At 42.4% G+C, this 21350-nt stretch overlaps 1 protein-coding gene across 2 annotated transcripts in view; it reads left to right on the top strand.

Moving 5' to 3' along the window:
- Positions 1–21350, top strand: part of LOC126183231 (protein MON2 homolog) — a 222524-nt gene that overhangs the window by 52863 nt on the left and 148311 nt on the right. For both annotated transcript variants that reach the window (XM_049925015.1, XM_049925016.1), the window contains exons 7-12: positions 4959–5214; positions 12092–12245; positions 12427–12678; positions 13243–13427; positions 15447–15572; positions 20326–20453. In XM_049925015.1, the coding sequence (XP_049780972.1) occupies positions 4959–5214; positions 12092–12245; positions 12427–12678; positions 13243–13427; positions 15447–15572; positions 20326–20453 (1101 nt within the window). The remainder of the gene's footprint in view (positions 1–4958; positions 5215–12091; positions 12246–12426; positions 12679–13242; positions 13428–15446; positions 15573–20325; positions 20454–21350) is intronic.

Consider the following 21350-nt stretch of genomic DNA (forward strand, 5'->3'; position numbering starts at 1 on the left):
CCCCCGTCTGTACCCTCTCCCCCCCGTCTGTACCCTCTCCCCCCCGTCTGTACCCTCTCCCCCCCCTTCTGTACCCTCTACCCCCCCGTCTGTACCCTCACCCCCCCCGTCTGTACCCTCACCCCCCCCGTCTGTACCCTCTCCCCCCCGTCTGTACCCTCTCCCCCCCCGTCTGTACCCCCCCCCCCCCCGTCTGTAACCCCCCCCCCCCCGTCTGTAACCCCCCCCCGTCTGTACCCCCCCGTCTGTACCCCCCCGTCTGTACCCCCCCCCCCGTCTGTACCCCCCCCTCCGTCTGTACCCCCCGTCTGTACCCCCCCCCGTCTGTACCCCCCCCCGTCTGTACCCCCCCCCCCCCCCGTCTGTAACCCCCCCGTCTGTAACCCCCCCCCCCCCCCGTCTGTACCCCCCCCCCCCCGTCTGTACCACCACCACCCCCCCCGTCTGTACCCCCCCCGTCTGTACCCCCCCCCCCCCGTCTGTACCCCCCCCCTCCGTCTGTACCCCCCCCCCCCCCCCCGTCTGTACCCTCCCCCGTCTGTACCCTCCCCCGTCTGTACCCTCCCCCGTCTGTACCCTCCCCCGTCTGTACCCTCCCCCGTCTGTACCCTCCCCCGTCTGTACCCTCCCCCGTCTGTACCCTCCCCCGTCTGTACCCTCCCCCGTCTGTACCCTCCCCCGTCTGTACCCTCCCCCGTCTGTACCCTCCCCCGTCTGTACCCTCCCCCGTCTGTACCCTCCCCCGTCTGTACCCTCCCCCGTCTGTACCCTCCCCCGTCTGTACCCTCCCCCGTCTCTCTCTCTCTCTCTCTCTCTTTTGTCCTTTTTTTTTAACTGTGAAAAATCATTTATCACCTCATGATGATTCCATGTTCTGGTAGAACTGATGGTAGTACAACCTTACCACTTCCTGGAACTAGTTTTTGATGTGTCACATATACACGACCTGAAACAGAAGCGCCAAATGAAACTTAATGCTCTGTGCTGCCTGAGGAACTCTTCTTTGTGTGCTGATTGCTCCACTCTTCAGCAATGTTGATAACACTCTCATACTATGCCCCTATGGACTATGGTAGCCTGGCCTATGGATTAACAGCCTCAACATCTACATGTATGTCTTTTGGATACCATACATCATTGTGGGATCAGACTCAAAATTGGTGCATTTATGATAGCATCCTGACAGAGGCAAGAGTACCCTCATACAGATTTGACAGCTTCAACTACTGCTAAACTATACTGTCGATAAATGTAACCTCAAGGGCTGTTCAAATCATCATAGTCTATTCCCAGATAAAAGAACACAACCTTCACAAAAAAGCCCATGCTCTGGTATGACTCTGTTAGCATGTTTAAAACCCATCCTCTCTAAACTACACGTGACCTTCCTGAATTATCTCTCACAATCATTCTCACGACAACTTAGAGTAACATTACTCACAACTTTGTCTAGAGCTCTCCTTCAGCAAAAAAGACGTATCGGACGCATCCATTCTATGAAAACTGTTTTGTTCATTGGTGAACTAGTTACAGAATTTGGAAACCATTTACGCTGATGGTTCAAGTGTGAGTTTTCCAAATGAGTTATGTCTTCACACATACAGGCAACACTGCACAACACCCCATCATAGGAATGTAATGTCTTCACTGAAGAACTAATAACCATTATGTGAGCTCTTAAATACACTCTTAAGATAAAAAACAAGGAGCGCCATGAAGGAATTAGCCAAATGGGGCTGAAATCAGTAGAGGTGATGTACATGTACAGACAGACAAAGAAATGATTACAATTTCAGAAAAGTTGAATGATTTATTCAAGAGAAAGGGCATCACAAATTGAGCAAGGCAATAACGCATTGGTCCACCACTGGTCCTTACACAAGCAGTCATTTGGCTTGTAGGTGGTTGATAGTTGTTGGATGTAGTTGTTAGGGATATTGTGGCAAATTCTGTCAAAATCCTGAGTAGGTGGATGACCCGTCCATTATGCTCCAAATGTTCGCAGTTGGGGAGAGATCCACTGACACTGCTGGCCAAGGTACGATTTACAAGCAGTAGCAACTCTCACCATGTATTGGCGGGCATTATCTGGTTGAAATGTAGGCCCAGGATGGTGTGCCATGGAGAGCAACAAAATGGGGCGTAGAATATCATCAACATACTGCTCTGCTGTTCTTGCATACCTGATCCAAAGAAGTCTTTATCTTGTTGTTTGAGTCACTTTCTCCATAAATTCTTTGTCCACCTCATTTTTGAAAAGATGACACCTAGGGCATCCTAAAAGATGGCCAACATGAGTTTTCCTGTTGATGCATTCTGAATTTCCTTTGGACAGATGAGTTGGTGTGCTTACATTAAATGCTTTATTTTGGACTCTGGTTCAAAATGCTGTACCCAAGTTTCATTGACTAGAATCTTGTTTTGTTTAGAAAAGGGTCACTATACCTTTCATAACATTCTTTCAAGTTTGTATACTCTTCGATTCTTGTTTTCTTGTGTTGTTGCATTAACTCTTTCAGGACACACCTTGCATTTGTTTTGCTGTCTTTGAGCTTGTTACTGATAATGTTATGAACTGTGCCAACACATATTGCAACTATTTTTACTATATGTTCAACTGTAACATGTCACCGAGCGAGGTGGCGCAGTGGTTAGACACTGGACTCGCATTCGGGAGGACGACGGTTCAATCCCGCGTCCGGCCATCCCGATTTAGGTTTTCCGTGATTTCCCTAAATCGCTCCAGGCAAATTCCGGGTTGGTTGCTTTCAAAGGACACGGCCAACTTCCTTCCCCGTCCTTCCCTAATACGATGAGACCGATGACCTCGCTGTCTCGTCTCCTTCCCCAAAAAAAACAACAACTGTAACATGTCGTTCTTCAGGAATAATGTCATCAGTGTGTGTTTCAAGTGAAAGAGATGACTCTTCAACTGGCTGGCCAGTATGTTGCTTGTCAGTCACTGAGGTTCGACTATTTTTAAACGGTTTTACTGACTTATAAAAACGTTCCCAGTTTGTACAGTTTTCAATATACTGTAAAATCATTTAAGAAAATATTTTAGTAGTTCTTTCACCTTCAGAAAGCAGAAAGCAAAAACCAATCACTGAATGTTGTTCAACTAATGTGAAAACTTCAAGCAGACACATCATCATTAAATCCAATATTGCAATTAAAACAAAACAATTTTTATTTGTCAGCTGTTCTAATGTAAAGTAATGAAAGAACAAAACTCTTCCTACAAACTATTTCATTTGTACATGAATGTCCCCCATATTTCTCTGGACTCCTAACCATGCCAGAGTTGCAGGAAATATTGTTTCATGAAGGAGGCTACAAAAAAGGATCCCCAACAATTAAAGACACTGTGCCATGACTCAAGGAGGACTGTATCCCAACAACTTTACAGCATTGTGGAATAGGGATTTGTGTGCTGTTGATACCACCAAAATGCTGCCCACCATAAAAGATTCTATAACTGCAGTGATGTTTTCATGCTGAACATTCCACTGAGAATCTGGATTTTGTTGCCAACTCTGCTTCACAGCGTCAACCATGTTAGACTGACCCATGAATACATTCTTATCAGCTCCACATAACTGGAGTTGAGTGCCCCTGTATCAGTGGTGCATATTTTAATAGCGTGCCCCCACATTTACCACTATAATGCAAACACTGACATTAGATGACTCATTACCCTCAATTTTAGCTGCTGATGTCCTAGTTTTACACTTCATCTGACATTGCAGCTGCACATTGTTAGTGGGTTGCCCTGACCCCACCTTTGAATTCAGAATCATTTTATTTGTAAATTTATCCCATACCAAAGGATACAATGCTCTGCCTCCATAGCCAAGTGATCAGCACATCAGACTCTCGTGTGGAGGACCGGGGCTCAATTCCTGTACTGTTAGGGCTTTGTCCTTGCTGGAAGGACTGGAACATGGTACATTCTGCCTCGTGACGCCAATTGAGGAGCTACTTGTATAAAAAATAATGGCTTGAAGGTGTGGAAAGCTGGCAACGGCTGAGAGTGCATCCTCACAGTTATACAGAGCGGAGGATGAGACATTGATCGGTAGACATCTCACGGTCTTCAGGGCCTGATAGTGTAGTGTAGCTTTTTTTAAAATGTGCATCATCTGGGATAACACAAAGAAAAACTTTCATTTGCAAGGGTGTATGAGACACTTTATTTAAGCAACATTGTCGATTACAGCTTATGAAACCACTTCAATTTAAACCACTAGTTCTATTGGGAGTAGGACAAAATACCTCATCTACTGATGCATTCGTGTCAGCACAGTTTATCATTCATGCTCGTGTGCACATAGGTTGCAAAACCTCATGACAAATGAAACACAGGTGGTTAGCTGTGGTAGTGCAATGCAGGAAAACAAATATTTATAGAGATTTTATAAATTTTGCTGGTGAATTTAATTATCTCTCACAAAAGTTGAATCTAGTGTGCTTTTGTAGCAGTTGTTAATTTTAAAGTTACTTAAATCAATTTTAAAGTTACTTAAATCAATTTGCACTAAGTTTTTTGAAGTAATGGTTTATATATTATTCAGAGTATTAGCAAGGATACCACTTTCCATTTCCTATAGACAGTGTGATGTGACCAGAACATAATAAAACTTGATCCTTTGTCTGAATAAAGATGGCTTGATCTTTCTGAAATCATATTCGGGATAATACTGTCAATATTTATGCTTTCCAAAGAATTTTGCTTTTGTGTGCTCATTTCAAACTGAATGAGAAACAGACTGGGCTCAGAAATTAAAATGAAATACTAACCACTTAAAAATGGTTACTGTTTTTCATGTGCTAGCAATAATAAACTAAGACTTTAGTATGAAATTCAAATGTATTAATTGACGATAGTGATGCATGGCTAAATATAGTGCAATCCTTTTATACACTAAAAATTGTAAAAATCTTAACTTTATTTGCAGGTTACAGAATGTGAAATATTCCTATCACTGATTGTAAAATTTCTGGATCCGGATAAACCAGCCTGGCAGCGTTCTCTCGCATTGGAAGTCTTGCATAAAATGACTGTTCAGCCAGAATTATTGAAGTCATTCTGTGAATGTTACGACCTTAAAGCACACGCTACAAATATTTTTCAAGACATTGTTAATTCACTTGGTGCTTATGTCCAGTCACTCTTTGTAAATCCACAGTTAATGGGCCAAGCATCTGTGTCAGGTACGTGCAACGCCTATAGCTTTTTGTGTCTGTATTGAAAGTTATTTATAGATGTATTGTACATTTGTTTCTGTAAATCAAGGAAAAACTTACAAAATAACAATCATTAAAAAATTTTGCTTTAGATGAGTTACAACTTGGCAGAATTGTTGAAAAAAAACATAAATAAAACACAACAGTGTTTTCCAGTCAAGAAATTTAACCCAAAATAGAAGATATTTGAAAAAAAAAAACATAACAATGTGGTCCAGTCAAGAAATTTAACCCAAAATAGCAGATATTTGAAATGTACAAAATGCATGTGTCGGTTTGGTATAGCACAAGTAACATTAGTACAGTATGTGATTGGTCTAGGGTGAAATATAGCATACACAGTGGTGTGTGATGTCATTAATATTGGTGTCTGTCAGCTCATCTATGAGTGAATGTCATTATCATTGTAAGTCTGCTTTCATCACAGGAACAGTGTGGCATGTAGAAATGCGAAAAACTTGCCAACCGTGTGCAGCCAATTGTACTCGGCCAGACTGAGATTGGGAGATGAAGCTGGCTACTCCATGCACTGAACTGTCTTGTGTGAAATTTGTGTCTATGTGGTTAAGTGTTGTTATTGAAGTGTCGGCAGACGTGCCAACACTGTTTTGTTGGAGGAGACCGAAATGCACGCTATAAGCTCACGCAGGCTGGTGTGAGGTCTGAAACAGGATACATAATGAATGCTATAAAGAAAAGTACGTAGCTTCTGGAATACTTAACTTTAATCCACATTTGTAGAACATTGCTCTTGATGATACAGAAGTATTATAGCAATTGAATACGGCGCCTTGCTAGGTCGTAGCAAATGTAGCTGAAGGCTATGCTAACTATCGTCTCGGCAAATGAGAGCGTAATTCTCAGTGAACCATGGCTAGCAACGTCGGCTGTACAACTGGGACGAGTGCTAGTATGTCTCTCTAGACCTGCCGTGTGGTGGCGCTCGGTCTGCAATTACTGACAGTGGCGACACGCGGGTCCGTCGTATACTAGCGGACTGCGGCCGATTTAAAAGCTACCACCTAGCAAGTGTGGTGTCTGGCGGTGACACCACAGTTATCTTGCAGGATTATTAAATTCCCATAAGAACGTACACTACCTTACTAGAAAAGTCACTACATAGACAAGAATGTAAATGATTAAAGTTGCAGTTCTCTGTGACAGGTAAATGGCCACTAGACTGCATTAATATTTTCCGTATTTAATGTTGTTACCAGGACTTGTGTAGTATATAAGAGACATGAACATCATCAGATGTTGACTGATCACAGTGAAGGACATGGTGATGCTGTTTCCTTATGTGAAACAACATTACCAGCACCCAACGGAGTCTCATTGTGGGTCTTTATTTAATCAGGAGACTGAATTGTGCAATATCCATATTTTTGTGGCCTAGTGTGGGACAGCATGGGAACATGTTGGCAGGCATACTTGCCATTGAGATCCAAGTCGACTATGTCCGACTACTGTAAGGGAGAATTGCCATATTGTATGTAGATCAGACTCATCATTACCCGTTTACATCTGTGCCTACAATCTGAGAAAAAGTCGTGGACCCTCGACAATGTTCTCTGTTGTCCCACGCTGTCAATCAGAGACTAGCAATAGCCAGACTAGGGAATTATTGTCCCATGGGTAGGTTGCTGTTAAAATCACATCACAAAACAAACAGATGTATTTGGTGTTGTGCTGTGATTGGAAAACATGGACTGTTGATGAACAGCATCATTCAACAATGAATCACAGTTTTGCACTACCCTGCACGGCAATTGTCGAAGTATGGTGGTGACCTGGAAAGAGGTTCCATTTTTCCAGTTTTTTGGAGAGGCACATTGGTGTTACTTTTGGCATCGTGGTGTGTGGGGATGTTGGGGGTGATGTCAGGTAACGTATGGTAGTGATAGAGGGAACTCTGTGGTACGTGACGGACATTTTGTATCCTCATGTGTTACCTCTCATGCCACAGCATCATTGTGTCATTTTTAAACAGAACAATACTTGTCCACAAGTGACACTTCTCTCTATGAACTGAACTGTCTGTGTGATGTTAAGGTACTTCTGTGGAAAATTCCTAGATCTGTCCACGATAAAACAGTGTGGGACTGGCTCAGTGGTCAACAGCAGTCCAGTGTCAGTATCCAGGATATGAAGGAGCAGTTACAACAGTTGAGGGTCAGAATGCCTCTGCAGGGAATACAACAGCATTATGACACTTTTTCCCAATCGAATAAGTGGTTGCATCCAGGCCAGAAGCAGTGCAACATTGTACTCATAGGTGAGCTCCCACCCTTTTCTCTCCCTCTTCCCCCCCTTTTCTCTCCCTCCCCCCCTTTCTCTCCTCCTATTCGTGTGGTACATTGTTGGAACACTGCTATGCATATGCAGTGAGGGGTTGTGGCAGGTGAGGTGACTGAGAGGAACAAGGAGATAGGAAGAGTGGGGGAGGGTTGAAGGGAAGGTTATGGATAGTGGAGGGAAGGGAGAGGCAGGAGGAGAATGGGAAAGGAGTATGGCACCAGTGAGCAGGAACTGCTGCAGGCAGGGAGTGTTGTGTATGGTCCAAGATGAAGTAGCAGGTTTTGGGGATGGGGGGAGTAGGATAGAACAGAGGAAGAGGGACACTTAAGAACCAACTGTGTTCGTCTAAACCGAGAATATATGGACTGAAGTAGTGTGAGGTGGAAGGGAGGGGAGGTGGATGGGCGACTAAGGGATGGGATGGAGGCAGGTGTGGTGATGTGTGTAGGACAGTGACTATTGGAGATTGTGACCATGGGAATTCCAGCATTGCTGGATGTGTTGTTGGGACAAATCTCATGTATGAAATTTGTGTAAACTGGTTTTCGATAGGGGGCTGGAGATGTTCCAGATGATGCTGATTGTAAAGCAGTTGAGCATGTTGTGCTAAGCAGAATGCTCTGTCTCTGGGTGCCAACTTTGCACTTGGCCACAGTTTGGTGGTTGCCTTTCATTCTGGAAGACAGCTGGTCAGTGGTGATACTCTCTTAAAATGCTTTGTAAAATTTTCAGCAGAGTTGATATAGGACACTACTGCTTTCACAAGTGGCCCTGGCTCTGACGGGGATGATGTCTGAAACTGAGAACTGAAATATGATGCGCTTGTTTGGTGCATGTGACAGCTCTAATACGTGAGTCTTTGCTGTGGATGTGGCAAGGGGCTGGGTGGGTTAGGTGTGGGTTAAGGATGCACAATGATAATTTTGTGGCTTGGGGATGCAGTTAAATACTACTGTGGGGTAGGTGTCAAGGATGGTGGGGAAAGTGTTCCTCCTTTTCAAGGCATGATTAAAGGTAGTCAAGAGTCCTGCTGGAGGATGTGGATAAGTTGTTTGGGGGGGGGGGGGGATGGTAATGGATAATGCTGGTTACTGGAAGTGACTGGAGAATTAGAAGCATGTGTGAATATGCCATATAATATCTGTTGGTCGAGTAGGCTGGCAGGTAAAAGGGGGAGGGGGGATAGCAGAGCCTCTTTATGAAAGCCTCAAACAGACTTTCAGCATTTTGGGAAGGGATTGATCATCACTGCAAAATCTTCATTACAGGACAAACTTTTTCATGTACAGACCACCAACAGTACCTTCATATTGATAACTGCTATCCTTTCCCCAAGAATTGTTTCCCATTAGGCAAGGGACACACAATTCATTAACTGTTGCAGGACTGGTTTATAAATATTTGTGTGTTGACTATTTATTTTCTGTAGCTACTTCATCTTACACTGTTGCTGATGCACATTGGAGGGGGGGGGGGGGGTGAGGCACTTTGTCCTTTCTGGTGGGATTCACAGTTGATCACATTCTAATTGCACTACAATTCTTTGTCCTTCACTGATCAGTCCTCTGGTAACAGAAGTGAAATCTCAGTAACAGTCTGCAGAATGTCACACTTTGATGTCATGTCAGAACTGATATCGTCAGCATAAAAAGTCAGTGCAATATTAAACTCTGAATGGTCATTTGTTGATAAATTAAGGTCTTAAATGCATAACACCATCTTAAACGTGGCAATGAAATACAAACAGCATACATTTGTGTGTGTTTTATAACTGGTACTGGCATTTTGAAAACCTGATTTTTGTTGTACAGTCTTGACTGTCTATCACGTAATGTGGGAGTGAATCAATTCAATCATCTCCTGGTTCGTAACAGGATGGAAGCCTTAAATCATAGGCCCTGTCGATTCTCATTGAGTGGAGAATTATGTTTTCTCCGTGTATACATTAACCATGCACTACACTCTGGAAGCAACACACAGGGTGTTTTATGTTGGAGGACCCTCTCTGTATATCAGATGAACAATAAGGTGCTGTAAATGTTACAGGTCAGAAAACTAAAATAGAATCACAGAAGCATTAGGATAAGGTCTCAGAATTACTCATCCATTAATATTAACCCTCTGGACACAAAACTTCGTGCAGAAAGCTGCTGAAACCAGAAATAAACAGAAGAGAAATATTAAATTGTGAATTGAATGTATATAGGACAGGTAGGTTGTATGTACACCAAATATGTGTGGATGTGTTGTGATGTCTCGTCACCATGTTCCACATACACACGATGGGATTTAAATGGGGGGAGGGGGGGGGGAGGATGGGGAACAGGCAGATCAGTCCATTTGTTTAATATCCTCTTACTCCACAGTGTCTAATAAGGTAACTGTAGTCATACTGTGAGATTATCTGAATGGAGGTAAGTGTCAAAGATGGGCCTAAAATGAAAACAATTGATATTTCAGTCATCCAAGGGAAGGCACCAGTCTACTAATTACCATCTGGGATACGTATGCATTTAGAACAGGATGCAAATAGTGTAGATGTGTCAGCATTGTACTAAATGTATTTTCCAAAAATTATCTGCAGCAGTTGTTGAAGCAGCTCAGGTCCACAAGAATTGTACTGCCATATCACACTCTGTGATGTAGAGATTGTAGTTGCCAGCTGGTGATGTGCAGCTCAGTGGTTTGATTCCTGCTTTCTGTAGGTGTTTATGATTTAACATTTCTGATTTCTCGAAGGTTCTGGGACATTCTTATTTATCAGATATTGTAATTTGCAGTAATATTCTGTATATGTATAAATACACTGTTACGTGAAACTTAGGGACGAAAGTAACTTTTGCATGCCAACTAATTGCTTGATGAAACTTGGACCCTACATAGAAAGAGCTGCTAAAGTATAGTATAGGAGATAACTGAAGAAAGTACAAAATGAGATGAACAGAAATTAAAAGAGAATAGTTACACTGAAGTCACCATGATGTATGGTGGTCCCCTGGACATTACAAAAGGTGGGACATTGTTCTTAATGGGATGTGTGATCACCAGGGATGCTCTGCAATGTGCTCGCATGTTTGCCACAAGGTTGGTAATGAGTTCTTGTGGTAGGGCACTTCATTCCTCCTCCAGTGCAGTTCGCAACTGCAGGATGACTGTTTGTGCATGTGTATGTGTTGCGATGTCTTCCGCATCGCATCCCACAAGCACGATGGGATTTATGTAGTGGGCCGGTGGTTGTGGTGGTGGTGGAGGGGGAGGGGGAGGGGGGGGGCTGAATTTGCAGGCCAGTCCATTTGTTGAATATTCTCCTGTTTCAAGAGCTTCTCTACCACCTCACTTCAGTGAGGTTGTTCACTGTGAGTAATAAAAATGAAATCAGTGCCAAACGCAACCCTGAAAAGATACACACAGGGAAGGAGTACAGTGCCACAATAATGTTGACTACAGAGTGATCAAAGACTTGGAGGTTACTTGCAAATTTATGCCTCCTTACACTATAACACCTGTCCCACCAAAATAATAATGCTCGATAGTGTACCCGGATGCATTACGTACCTTTATATGATGAGGGAAGTGGGAACACTTAATGTGCCCAGGAACATGTCATGATCATTTTGGTGGTCCATCTGTAGCATAAGTTCAGTTGTGATTTGGCAATTTACTAACACACTCTAGTTACAGAAACTAGTCTGTTAACCAATAATCAGAATTTTGTTAATTTGAGGACACACCCACACATAATAATACGAAAAAAAGTTAATTTTATGTAACTTCACTACAGACTACTTAAGTTATGACATCTTTTAGACTGCTTGCATCAGTACTCTGAGAACACAAAAGGAAACAGATTTGTAAATGCTACTGTCAGCACAAAAGTGGGATTAAACTACTTGCTAAAAAGGGAACTGAAATATAGACAAATGCATGTCTTGCAAGTATGAATAATCTCTGCCTGCATCTTCTATTTACAATTCTGATCCCTCATGTAAAACATCAAAGCTCTCTGGCTCCAACAGCTTGTGCATCACTTCTAACTTTATACCTACCTGCGAGTGAATTGCAAAGGGCTCTCTCTTTGTAACTCTTTAAATAACTACGAAAGTGAAATGCTCATTAAGTGCAGCCCTCTAGTTACAGAAAAAGGAACTGCTTCCACATTATAACCCAAAGCAGCTTTGGTGGCACACTAAATATCCATGAGGCAGCAGGTACTCTCTGACTTGTATGACATAGGGGCACAAACTGGTTCATCAGGGGTGTGCAGGCCCATATGGCATATGGACATGTGTTTTAAGTGCTAAAATATTTTCATTTCTAGCCATTCTGAAGTACGTTGCTCTCCTGTTTTGTTTGCTAACTGAACAAAAGAATAGTGACTTGGTTACAGATATGGAAGTTCTCTTCAAATCATGTTGTCATCAATTGTAGAGCTGCAATTACTGATGCCTGATTTAAATTTTTAATGTAACGGACTATGCATGTAATATTTAAATATGTATTGTTACAACAGTGTTAGTTTATTGATATAAGCCTGAACTTTTGGCAGGTGCAGCAGTGCCTGTTGCTCAGGGCCAGCCGCCTGCACTGCTAGCAGGTATGCCAGTGGGACCTGGGGTGTCTCCACAGCCCGGATTCTTCTCTAGAGGAGTATGGCTCCCTGTTGTAGCTACCTTCTCAAGTGGGCAGGCAAGAGCAACATAGTGAGTACTCCAAAGCATGCTGTTTGTTTCTTGTTGTTAGTATCCATATTTTACCTAACAGTGGACCTGATTGTGGCACTGTTTTTGATTTAACTCTTACCTTTTTCTAAAGGAAAAAAAATTGCTGTGGATTATTCATACAACCTATTGGTTAACATGTAGCTCTAAATATACTTTTCAGCCTTGAAATGCTGGATAAAATAGAACCACCAGTGATTCCAGATGGGTATGGCATATCTGTGGCATATGCTTGCCTCTTGGATATAATCCGTTCTGTTGCAATCATAATAGAAGGTACACCACCTACAGTCGAAGAGCAGCCTGCACCAGGAAAGTACAGTGGGTCAGAAGAGGAAAAAGTTCTTCATTGCCAGCTTATAAATTCTAGTTGGTGTGGTCTGCTAGCAGCACTCAGTCCCCTGATAGATGCTAGGTAAGTTGTAAGTTGCTGCTACACATATTCATTTTAAAAATTAAAAAACTTTCAAATTTTTCGGTGCATAAGTCCATTGTTATATTCAAGGAACTCATTATTGTCGTCCAAGATTTCTCTGCATATAGCAGGATATAATGAAGGTATCAAAATGCAGAAGTACGAAGCAGACTCTTTGATATTTGCATACCATTAAATGAAACACTATATGACAGACAAATTAGACAGTTATGTGAGAGAGCAATATTTGATAAAGATCTGTTACAAATTATCATGTGGTCTATGGAAAACATGTTTTCAACATCCCAGCGTGAATGTGGAGCTAGGTGTAGTACATACAATAACCAACAAGAAACAGTGCAGCCAGCTGACAGGAATACATAAATGTTAAGATAACAAGTAGGTGTGCTCAGTGCTGCAGTATATGTGCAGCGACAAATCTGTGTGTGTGTGTGTGTGTGTGTGTGTGTGTGTGTGTGTGTGTTAGAGTGCCAGTCCTGTTGTGATACAATTGCACTTTTAAACATGACTGTTACTGAAAACTATCTCCAATTGTTGTTTCAGTACTGATGAATCTGCTTCCGAAAATGTCTTAAAAGCGATACAGACATTTGCCAGTCTGTGTGGAATGCTGGATTTACAGATACCGAGAGATGCTTTCATTACTGCAATCTGCAAAGCTTCATTGCCACCGCATTATGCACTGACAATTCTAAATTCTGCACCACAAGGAGCTGGATCTGGAAGGGGTAAGAACAAAAATTTCATTATTTTATTTCACATAGCAGTTATTTTTAAAGTAATAAGTAACATTTGCTAAAACTCATTTTTCTCTCAGTGTATCCAGAAAAGTTGTACACGATATCATTATCTAACTTAAGAAATACATATGAATTTTCTGTGGAATTGTAACTGGCACAATTCTCTTTCTTTTTCACTGAATGAATGAAACATTTGTTCTCAGAATATCAGACAAGATGGATGAATGTGTTGAAAACATTGTGATAACTAGAACTCCGTATGTAGCTGTTATTGTCAGATGTGAAAGTACAGTAGTATATGTGAAATGTCTGCTTAAATACTTCTGGCAAATCGGTGCTCCATGCACACACTAGTATCTGTTTCTCAATACAAGCAATAGAATGCATATAAACTAGTGAAGAGATCCTATATTAAATTGATTGCACAGTCTGCAGTAAACCCAATAAACAATTTCAATAGTTTTAATCAAAAAGCTGACTGTGAGGGGTATGCAGATGCATTATTTTCCACATAATATATGTGCTGTGCAATATGAGTATCAGTACATTGTACATTTACTTCATGGGAAAAAATGTTATGTGGATGGGATCTAGTTACTTATGCTATGTCTGCATCTCTTGACAGTGCAGTAAACACTTGATTACCATTTTATCTTCAGGCAGATGTAAAATAATTATAGGAATCAAGACCTGGCAACTATAATGCTAGATATGTCATAGCAGAAGTAGTATCTTGAAGAAAATTAATGCTAGTGCCTTGAAACAGAGTGCTTATACATAGAAATTCGGGTTGTTTGGGGTTGAGTACTGAACACTGGCAGTGCTGAAGAAAATCTGGAGGCTTTACATGGCCAAAATGTTATGTCTTCCACAGTTGCTTTACCAGATAATTTTCCAGCAGAGTGGTTGCTTTCGATTTCTCAACTTCAGAACCTCCCAACAAATTTATTGAAGCAAGTAACTCTGATCAGGCGTAGTCTATTTTGATAGAACATCAAATGAAAATGGATATAAAAAGACTTCAAAATGCCATATTCACTTTAGTGGAGCATTTATTCAGATAAGCAGTTTCAACAAAACTATGTCGCCGTCTACGTATTTTATGTATTAAGATTCAGTGCATCTTATCCATGTCTATAATAATTTGTGTCACATAATAGTCATTCCAAAAACATGCAAGGTATATTATATTGGCATAGCAAAGCAAAAACAATCATTACATAAAATATCATACTCAATGCAATCTGTAAGCAGCTTTTAAGAAAGTATTGAGTATACATATTTAGTGCACTGTGTATTATATTTTATACAATGATTGTTTTACCTTTGACATGCCAATACACTATGCCATATGTATTCTTGGACTGTCTACCGTGTGACACAAATTATTGTGCATGTGGACGAGATACTCTGAAGTGTGGCATGTAATATCCAAAGATGGAAAAGTAATTTTGCCAAAACCGATAATCTGAATAAATGCTCTACTAAAGCAATTGTAGTGCTTTGAAGTTTACTTCTTTTTTTCATATCAATTGAGATCAGAGTGGAATAATATTAAGCATAGACAACAGCATATATTTTATGCTTTGCTATTTTGATTGTTTTGAATTTGTAACTGGTAAGAAAATTCTCAAAAAGTCTGTTCAAAATAGCATGGGACCACATTGCACTTACGGTCGTCTTATAGTCAGGTAGATGTGATACGATGCTACGCAAATCCTATAGTGTGTTCAGTTATACAAGTGATAGCTTTACAATGATTAACAGGATGATTAGCTTATCTCCAGACTCCTTCTATTAACATTTGAAATAACAGAGAGTGAGCAGGAACGTGCAGAAACAATGTAACATATTTAATGCCAGAAACTGTAACTATTGTGTACTTAATTTTTTGAATTAAAGTGCACTATTAAACTTTTTTAATCTCTCATACTGATACTTAATTGATTTTCAGTGTTAACGTGAGCAACACATTCATAATCTTACAAAAGTTTCTTTAAATTGCAGGTCATTCCCGCACTAGCAGCCAGGACATGAATTCCCAGTACAATGTCAGTGCTTACAATGAAACTGACTTCAGGCAGCAAGTGGTAGCAGTGGGAACTCCGTTGCCTACAGCATCTTTACCCATTGGTAAGGCTTTTGTTGTTAGCTTGTAGCTAGTGGGTTACAAATCTTATACTTGTGATTTTTGCATTTCACCTCTCTCCCTCCTCCTCCCCCTCTCTCCCTCCTCCCCCCTCTCTCCCTCCTCCCCCCTCTCTCCCTCCTCCCCCTCTCTCCCTCCTCCCCCCTCTCTCCCTCCTCCCCCCTCTCTCCCTCCTCCCCCCTCTCTCCCTCCTCCCCCCTCTCTCCCTCCTCCCCCCTCTCTCCCTCCTCCCCCCTCTCTCCCTCCTCCCCCCTCTCTCCCTCCTCCCCCCTCTCTCCCTCCTCCCCCCTCTCTCCCTCCTCCCCCCTCTCTCCCTCCTCCCCCCTCTCTCCCTCCTCCCCCCTCTCTCCCTCCTCCCCCCCCTCTCTCCCTCCTCCTCCCCCCTCTCTCCCTCCTCCTCCCCCCTCTCTCCCTCCTCCTCCCCCCTCTCTCCCTCCTCCTCCCCCCTCTCTCCCTCCTCCTCCCCCCTCTCTCCCTTCTCCTCCCCCCTCTCTCCCTTCTCCTCCCCCCCTCTCTCCCTTCTCCTCCTCCCCCTCTCTCCCTTCTCCTCCTCCCCCTCTCTCCCTTCTCCTCCTCCCCCTCTCTCCCTCCTCCTCCTCCCCCCTCTCCCTCCTCCTCCTCCCCTCTCTCTCCCTCCTCCTCCCCTCTCTCTCCCTCCTCCTCCTTCCCCCTCTCTCCCTCCTCCTCCTTCCCCCTCTCTCCCTCCTCCTCCTTCCCCCTCTCTCCCTCCTCCTCCTTCCCCCTCTCTCCCTCCTCCTCCTTCCCAACTCTACCTCCTCCTCCTTCCCCCTCTCTCCCTCCTCCTCCTTCCCCCTCTCTCCCTCCTCCTCCCCCCTCTCTCCCTCCTCCTCCTCCCCCCTCTCTCCCTCCTCCTCTTCCCCCCTCTCTCCCTCCTCCTCCTCCCCCTCTCTCCCTCCTCCTCCTCCCCCTCTCTCCCTCCTCCTCCTCCCCCTCTCTCCCTCCTCCTCCTCCCCCTCTCTCCCTCCTCCTCCTCCCCCTCTCTCCCTCCTCCTCCTCCATCTCTCCCCTTCCTTTGCCCCCCCCCCCCCAGAATTCTGGAACACATTCTAAGTTTGAATGTAATAAATTGCGTTGAGACAGATAAGCTTGTGTCTACACATCAGCACAGATTTAGAAAGCATCACTCATGATAAACTCGACTTGCCCTTTTCTCACATGGGATCCTATAAACTGTGGAGGGAGGGCGACAGACAGATTTCGTATTCCTAGATTTCCAGAAAACGTTTGACATGGTGCTCCCCTACAAACTGTTGACGAAGGTCCGAGCATACCGATTATGTTCCCTGATATGCGAGTGGCTTGAAGACTTTTTAAGTAACAGAAAACAGTATGTAGTTTTTGGCAATGAGTGTTCATCAGAGACAAGGGTATCGTCAGGAGTACTCCAGGGAAGTGTGGCAGGAGCACTCTTATTCTCTATGTACATAAATAATTTGAATATGATTTTATTATTATAACCATGATTGTGAGTTATGTTATTAATGTACTGTAGGTTCTATCATAGTATCTTGACAGTAGGCAGTTGTCAGTAGGTAGCAGAAGAGCGACCTCTCGCTTTCTCCTCTCAAAATCTTGAAAGCTATAATGCTGTTCTTTCTATGCAGGAACTCAGACATGCACTCTCCTCCTCTCACTCTTCTCCAGGACTGGGTGGTATCCACGTCCAAATGTTACTGCATCTATCATACCTTAGTCTGTGCCACCTCCTTCACTTTTATAATCAACTTTGGGTTGACAGTACCTTTCCCAGAAGATGGGGAGAAGCTATTGTCATTCCTGTTCCAAAACCTGGAAGGACAAACATCTCCCCTCCAACTATCGCCCAATCTCTCTCAGGAGTAGTGTTTGTAGGGTTTTGGAGGGTTTGGTAAATTGCCGTTTAGGTTGGTGACTGGAGTCCCGAAACCTTTTAACTACTGTCCAGTGTGGTTTCCAAAAGCATCATCCCACAGTTGACCATCTTGTTGCTCTCTCCACTTATGTCATGAACAATTTTCTGAGGAAACGCCAAACAGTAGCTATATATTTTGATGTGGAGAGGGCATACGATACCTGTTTACCTGTTGGAGGACAGGCATCCTCCACACCCTGTTCTCTTGGGCTTTTGAGGTCGACTACCCCTCTTCCTCCATGAATTTATGACAGAGTGCACATTTAAGGTGCAGGTGAACACTACTGTATCCCATACTTTCTCCCAAGAAAACAGAATGCCCCAGGGCTCCTTACTAAGTATTATACTGTTTGCCATCGCCATAAATCCAATTATGGATTGTCTCCTTCCTGATGTCTTGGGCTCCCTCTTTGTCGATGATTTTGCAATCTACCACAGCTCTCAACGGATCAGCCTGCTTGAACAATGTCTTCAGGAATGCCTCCACTCATAAAGCATCGAAACCGGCTTCCAATTTTCTCCCAGTAAGACTGTCTATGTAAATTTTTGGCATTGTACGAAGTTTTATCCGCCTTCCATACATCTAGGCCCTGTTGACCTTCAATTTGCGGATGTTGCCAAATTCTTGGGACTTATGTTTGACAGAAAACTTTGCTGGTCTTCCCATGTTTCATATCTTTTGGCTCACTGTCTGCGATCCCTCAACACCCTCCGTGTTCTAAGTGGTCCTCCTCGACCTATATCACACCTTAGTGTGCTCAAAATTGGACTATTAAAGGATATTTTACTCCTCTGCATGGCCGTCTATTGTTCGGCATCTAGATTCTCTCCACCACTGTGGATTGCATTTAGCATCTGGAGCTTAGTACACTAGCCCCGTGGAGAATCTTTACGCTGAGACTGATGGACCTCCGCTGTCCAGTCGATGAGCTGTCCTTCTGAGTCGTTATGCTAGTTGTCTGTCTTCCATGCCTGCTCATCTGACCCATGCCATTTTTTTCAACGCCTCCTTGGATTTAGAGTATGCAGGCAGCCCTTCCTCTCTATTACCACTGGGAGTCCACTTCCGTCAACTGCTACATTCACTTTCCATTCTATTTCCTAAAACTTTCTTGACAAATGTGGGTACCATGCCACCTTGGCTTCACCCCCCAGACCTGCCTTCTCCATGATCTATGTCAGCTTCCCAAGGGCAGTACGCCCCATATAGTTTAACATCAGGTATTCACTGCTCTATGCGCACAAATGGAGGATGACACATTTATTTACATTGATGGTTCCAAGACCAATAAGGTGTAGGGAGTGACTGTATTCTTGATGACACCCCTATTAGATTTCGACTTCTCAACCAGTGTTCAATTTATACTGCGGAGCTTTACGCTGTTCTCCAGGCTCTCCAATACATCCGTTGCCATCAGCAGATCCAGTATATTATGTGTTTGGATTCACTCAGCTCTCTTCTCAACCTCAAAGCTCCACCCTCTGGTCCACCGGATTCAGGACTGCCTCCACATGGGGGGAGGAGGGGGGGGGGGGGAATCTCTGTGGCATTGTTCTGGATCCCAGGGCATGTTGGTATATGTGGAAATGAGACAGCTGATATAGCGGCAAAGACTGCTGTCTCTCTTCCTCAACCTGCTGTTTGTGTGGTCCCCTTTGCCAATCTACAGATCATTTTATGTTGTTGTGTTGCTCTTTTATGGCACACACATTGGTCTGCCCTTCAGGGTAATAAATTATGGTACATAAAACCTCATCCCTGTGCTTGGACCTCTTCCTCCAGGCCTCGTCATTGGGAGGAGATAATTTTAACTAGATTCCATACTGGGCTCTGTCTTTTTAGCCATCGACATCTTTTAAGTGGCGATCCTCCCCTGCTTTGTCCCCACTGCTCTCAATCGTGGATGGTGAGACACCCCTATTTTAATCCACTATGCACGCGTATACAGCTGTCGCCTGATGTATCTTCCCTTTTAGCAGGTGATGTGTGCTCAGCCGATTACGTCCTTGACTTTATATGTGTTAGTGAGATGACATTGGTCATTTGAAGCTCCTTTTAGGGAAAACAACTCCCCTTCAATAGTAATTTTCTAAAATTTCCTTCTGTTTTTAGTTTCCCTCCTCCTTGAGTTTTGCTGCCGTTGCTGCTGATTTAAAATCCTGTTTTTGCCATTCACTGAGCCACAGAATGGATGCTTATGACCATAGCTGTTTTGCACCCTAAAACAACAACAACAATAATAATAATAATAATAATAATAATAATAATAATGAAGTTGTCAGCAGACTAACATAGATTTTATGTAATGGGTGTGAAACTCTGAAGACAGATGCAATTATTTAGCTGATATTATTACTTGATTCTTCTTTAACCATTGTTTTATCTGAACATAAATTTTGTGAGGTATTAATTTTACTTTATAAAATATTTTTATAATTTTTTTAAAAAAATTCTGAAACTGCCTATATAAATTTTAACATTTTAATGAAGATCTCTGTTCAGGTAATCATAGGGACTGCCATATATCACATGTTGCTCTTATTTTTATTGGTGTGCTGCTATGTCATAATTTGGTCATCAAATTAGTATTTTTGGGATGAAAGTTTACATTTGTTAAATTTCTACCACCTTTTTTCTGCTTGCCTTCAAAAGTTTGTATTCTTAAACAAGCATGTTCACCATTTAATCAGTCTAAGATACAGACAGTTTTAATATATATAACTAAACACAAATGAAATTAAAATTATATACATTAATGTTATTGCAGTATATTTTATTTTAACAATGTTCCATTTTCTGTAAATGCGTAGTTTATTCTCTTCAGGTGCCCAGCAGGGTCCAGTCATGTTGACAGCAAAGAATCTACAGTGCATGAGAGCCTTACTGAGTGTAGCTCACTGTCATGGAAGTATATTAGGCACTTCATGGCACCTGGTGCTGACAACATTGCAGGTGCGTACTAAACACACACAGTTTTATTGCCATAATTAAGCTTAAAATATTACGGATAGCTTTGAGCAGTATGAGAAAAATAGTTTCTGTACAGCAGAGGAACAAAGCTATACTTATTTTCTTTTGCATGCCTCTGCAGACTACTAAACGTAAGTTTCTTGGCCAGAAATATGCATTTTTCTATGTCTTATATCACTGACCATGTGATCATGTTGTATTGCCTGACACACACACACACACACACACACACACACACACACACACACACTCTCTCTCTCTCTCTCTCTCTCTCTCTCTCTCTCTCTCTGTTCCAGTGGAATGGACACAATTCTAGCGAGTAAAAACTCCCAAGCAAGGGTTTGCATTGTTGTGTAGGTAGTCTTGATCAACCTTCTCTTAGAGATGCTGGCAGAACATGTTTATGGTAAGAATGTGTGGATGAGGATTATTTGATAATAAAGTATCACCATTATATAAAAGCAGTGGCCTAGAGTGGTAGCTGATGCACTTAAACCCATTCAGTTAACTCTCTGTCAGCTGAATACCTCATATTTCAAAATGTTTATCATCACAGAGGTATGTTCCTGATCTTTATACTGTGTTCCAGATTTGACATAAATGCACGATTCTCAACATTTTAAGAAAGTCCTACAATAATGACTTGCCCATTTACATCAGATAAAAGTAAATATTGAATTTTTGTCTCACTAGTCTTGTGTGATGCATATTATTGTGTTGTTCGAGAACTGAAGCTCAAATTGCTTCAATTTACTGTTAGTAACTACTTTGATGAGGGGATGTTTGCCTGTATAATTTCCAGTTTTACTTGTCCTATGAACTTCTTTTTCCTTCTAATACTTTTTGTAATAATAATATATTTTTTATTGAAATCTACCT

This window comes from Schistocerca cancellata, chromosome 4, assembly GCF_023864275.1.
Source record: "Schistocerca cancellata isolate TAMUIC-IGC-003103 chromosome 4, iqSchCanc2.1, whole genome shotgun sequence".
NCBI lineage: Eukaryota > Metazoa > Arthropoda > Insecta > Orthoptera > Acrididae > Schistocerca > Schistocerca cancellata.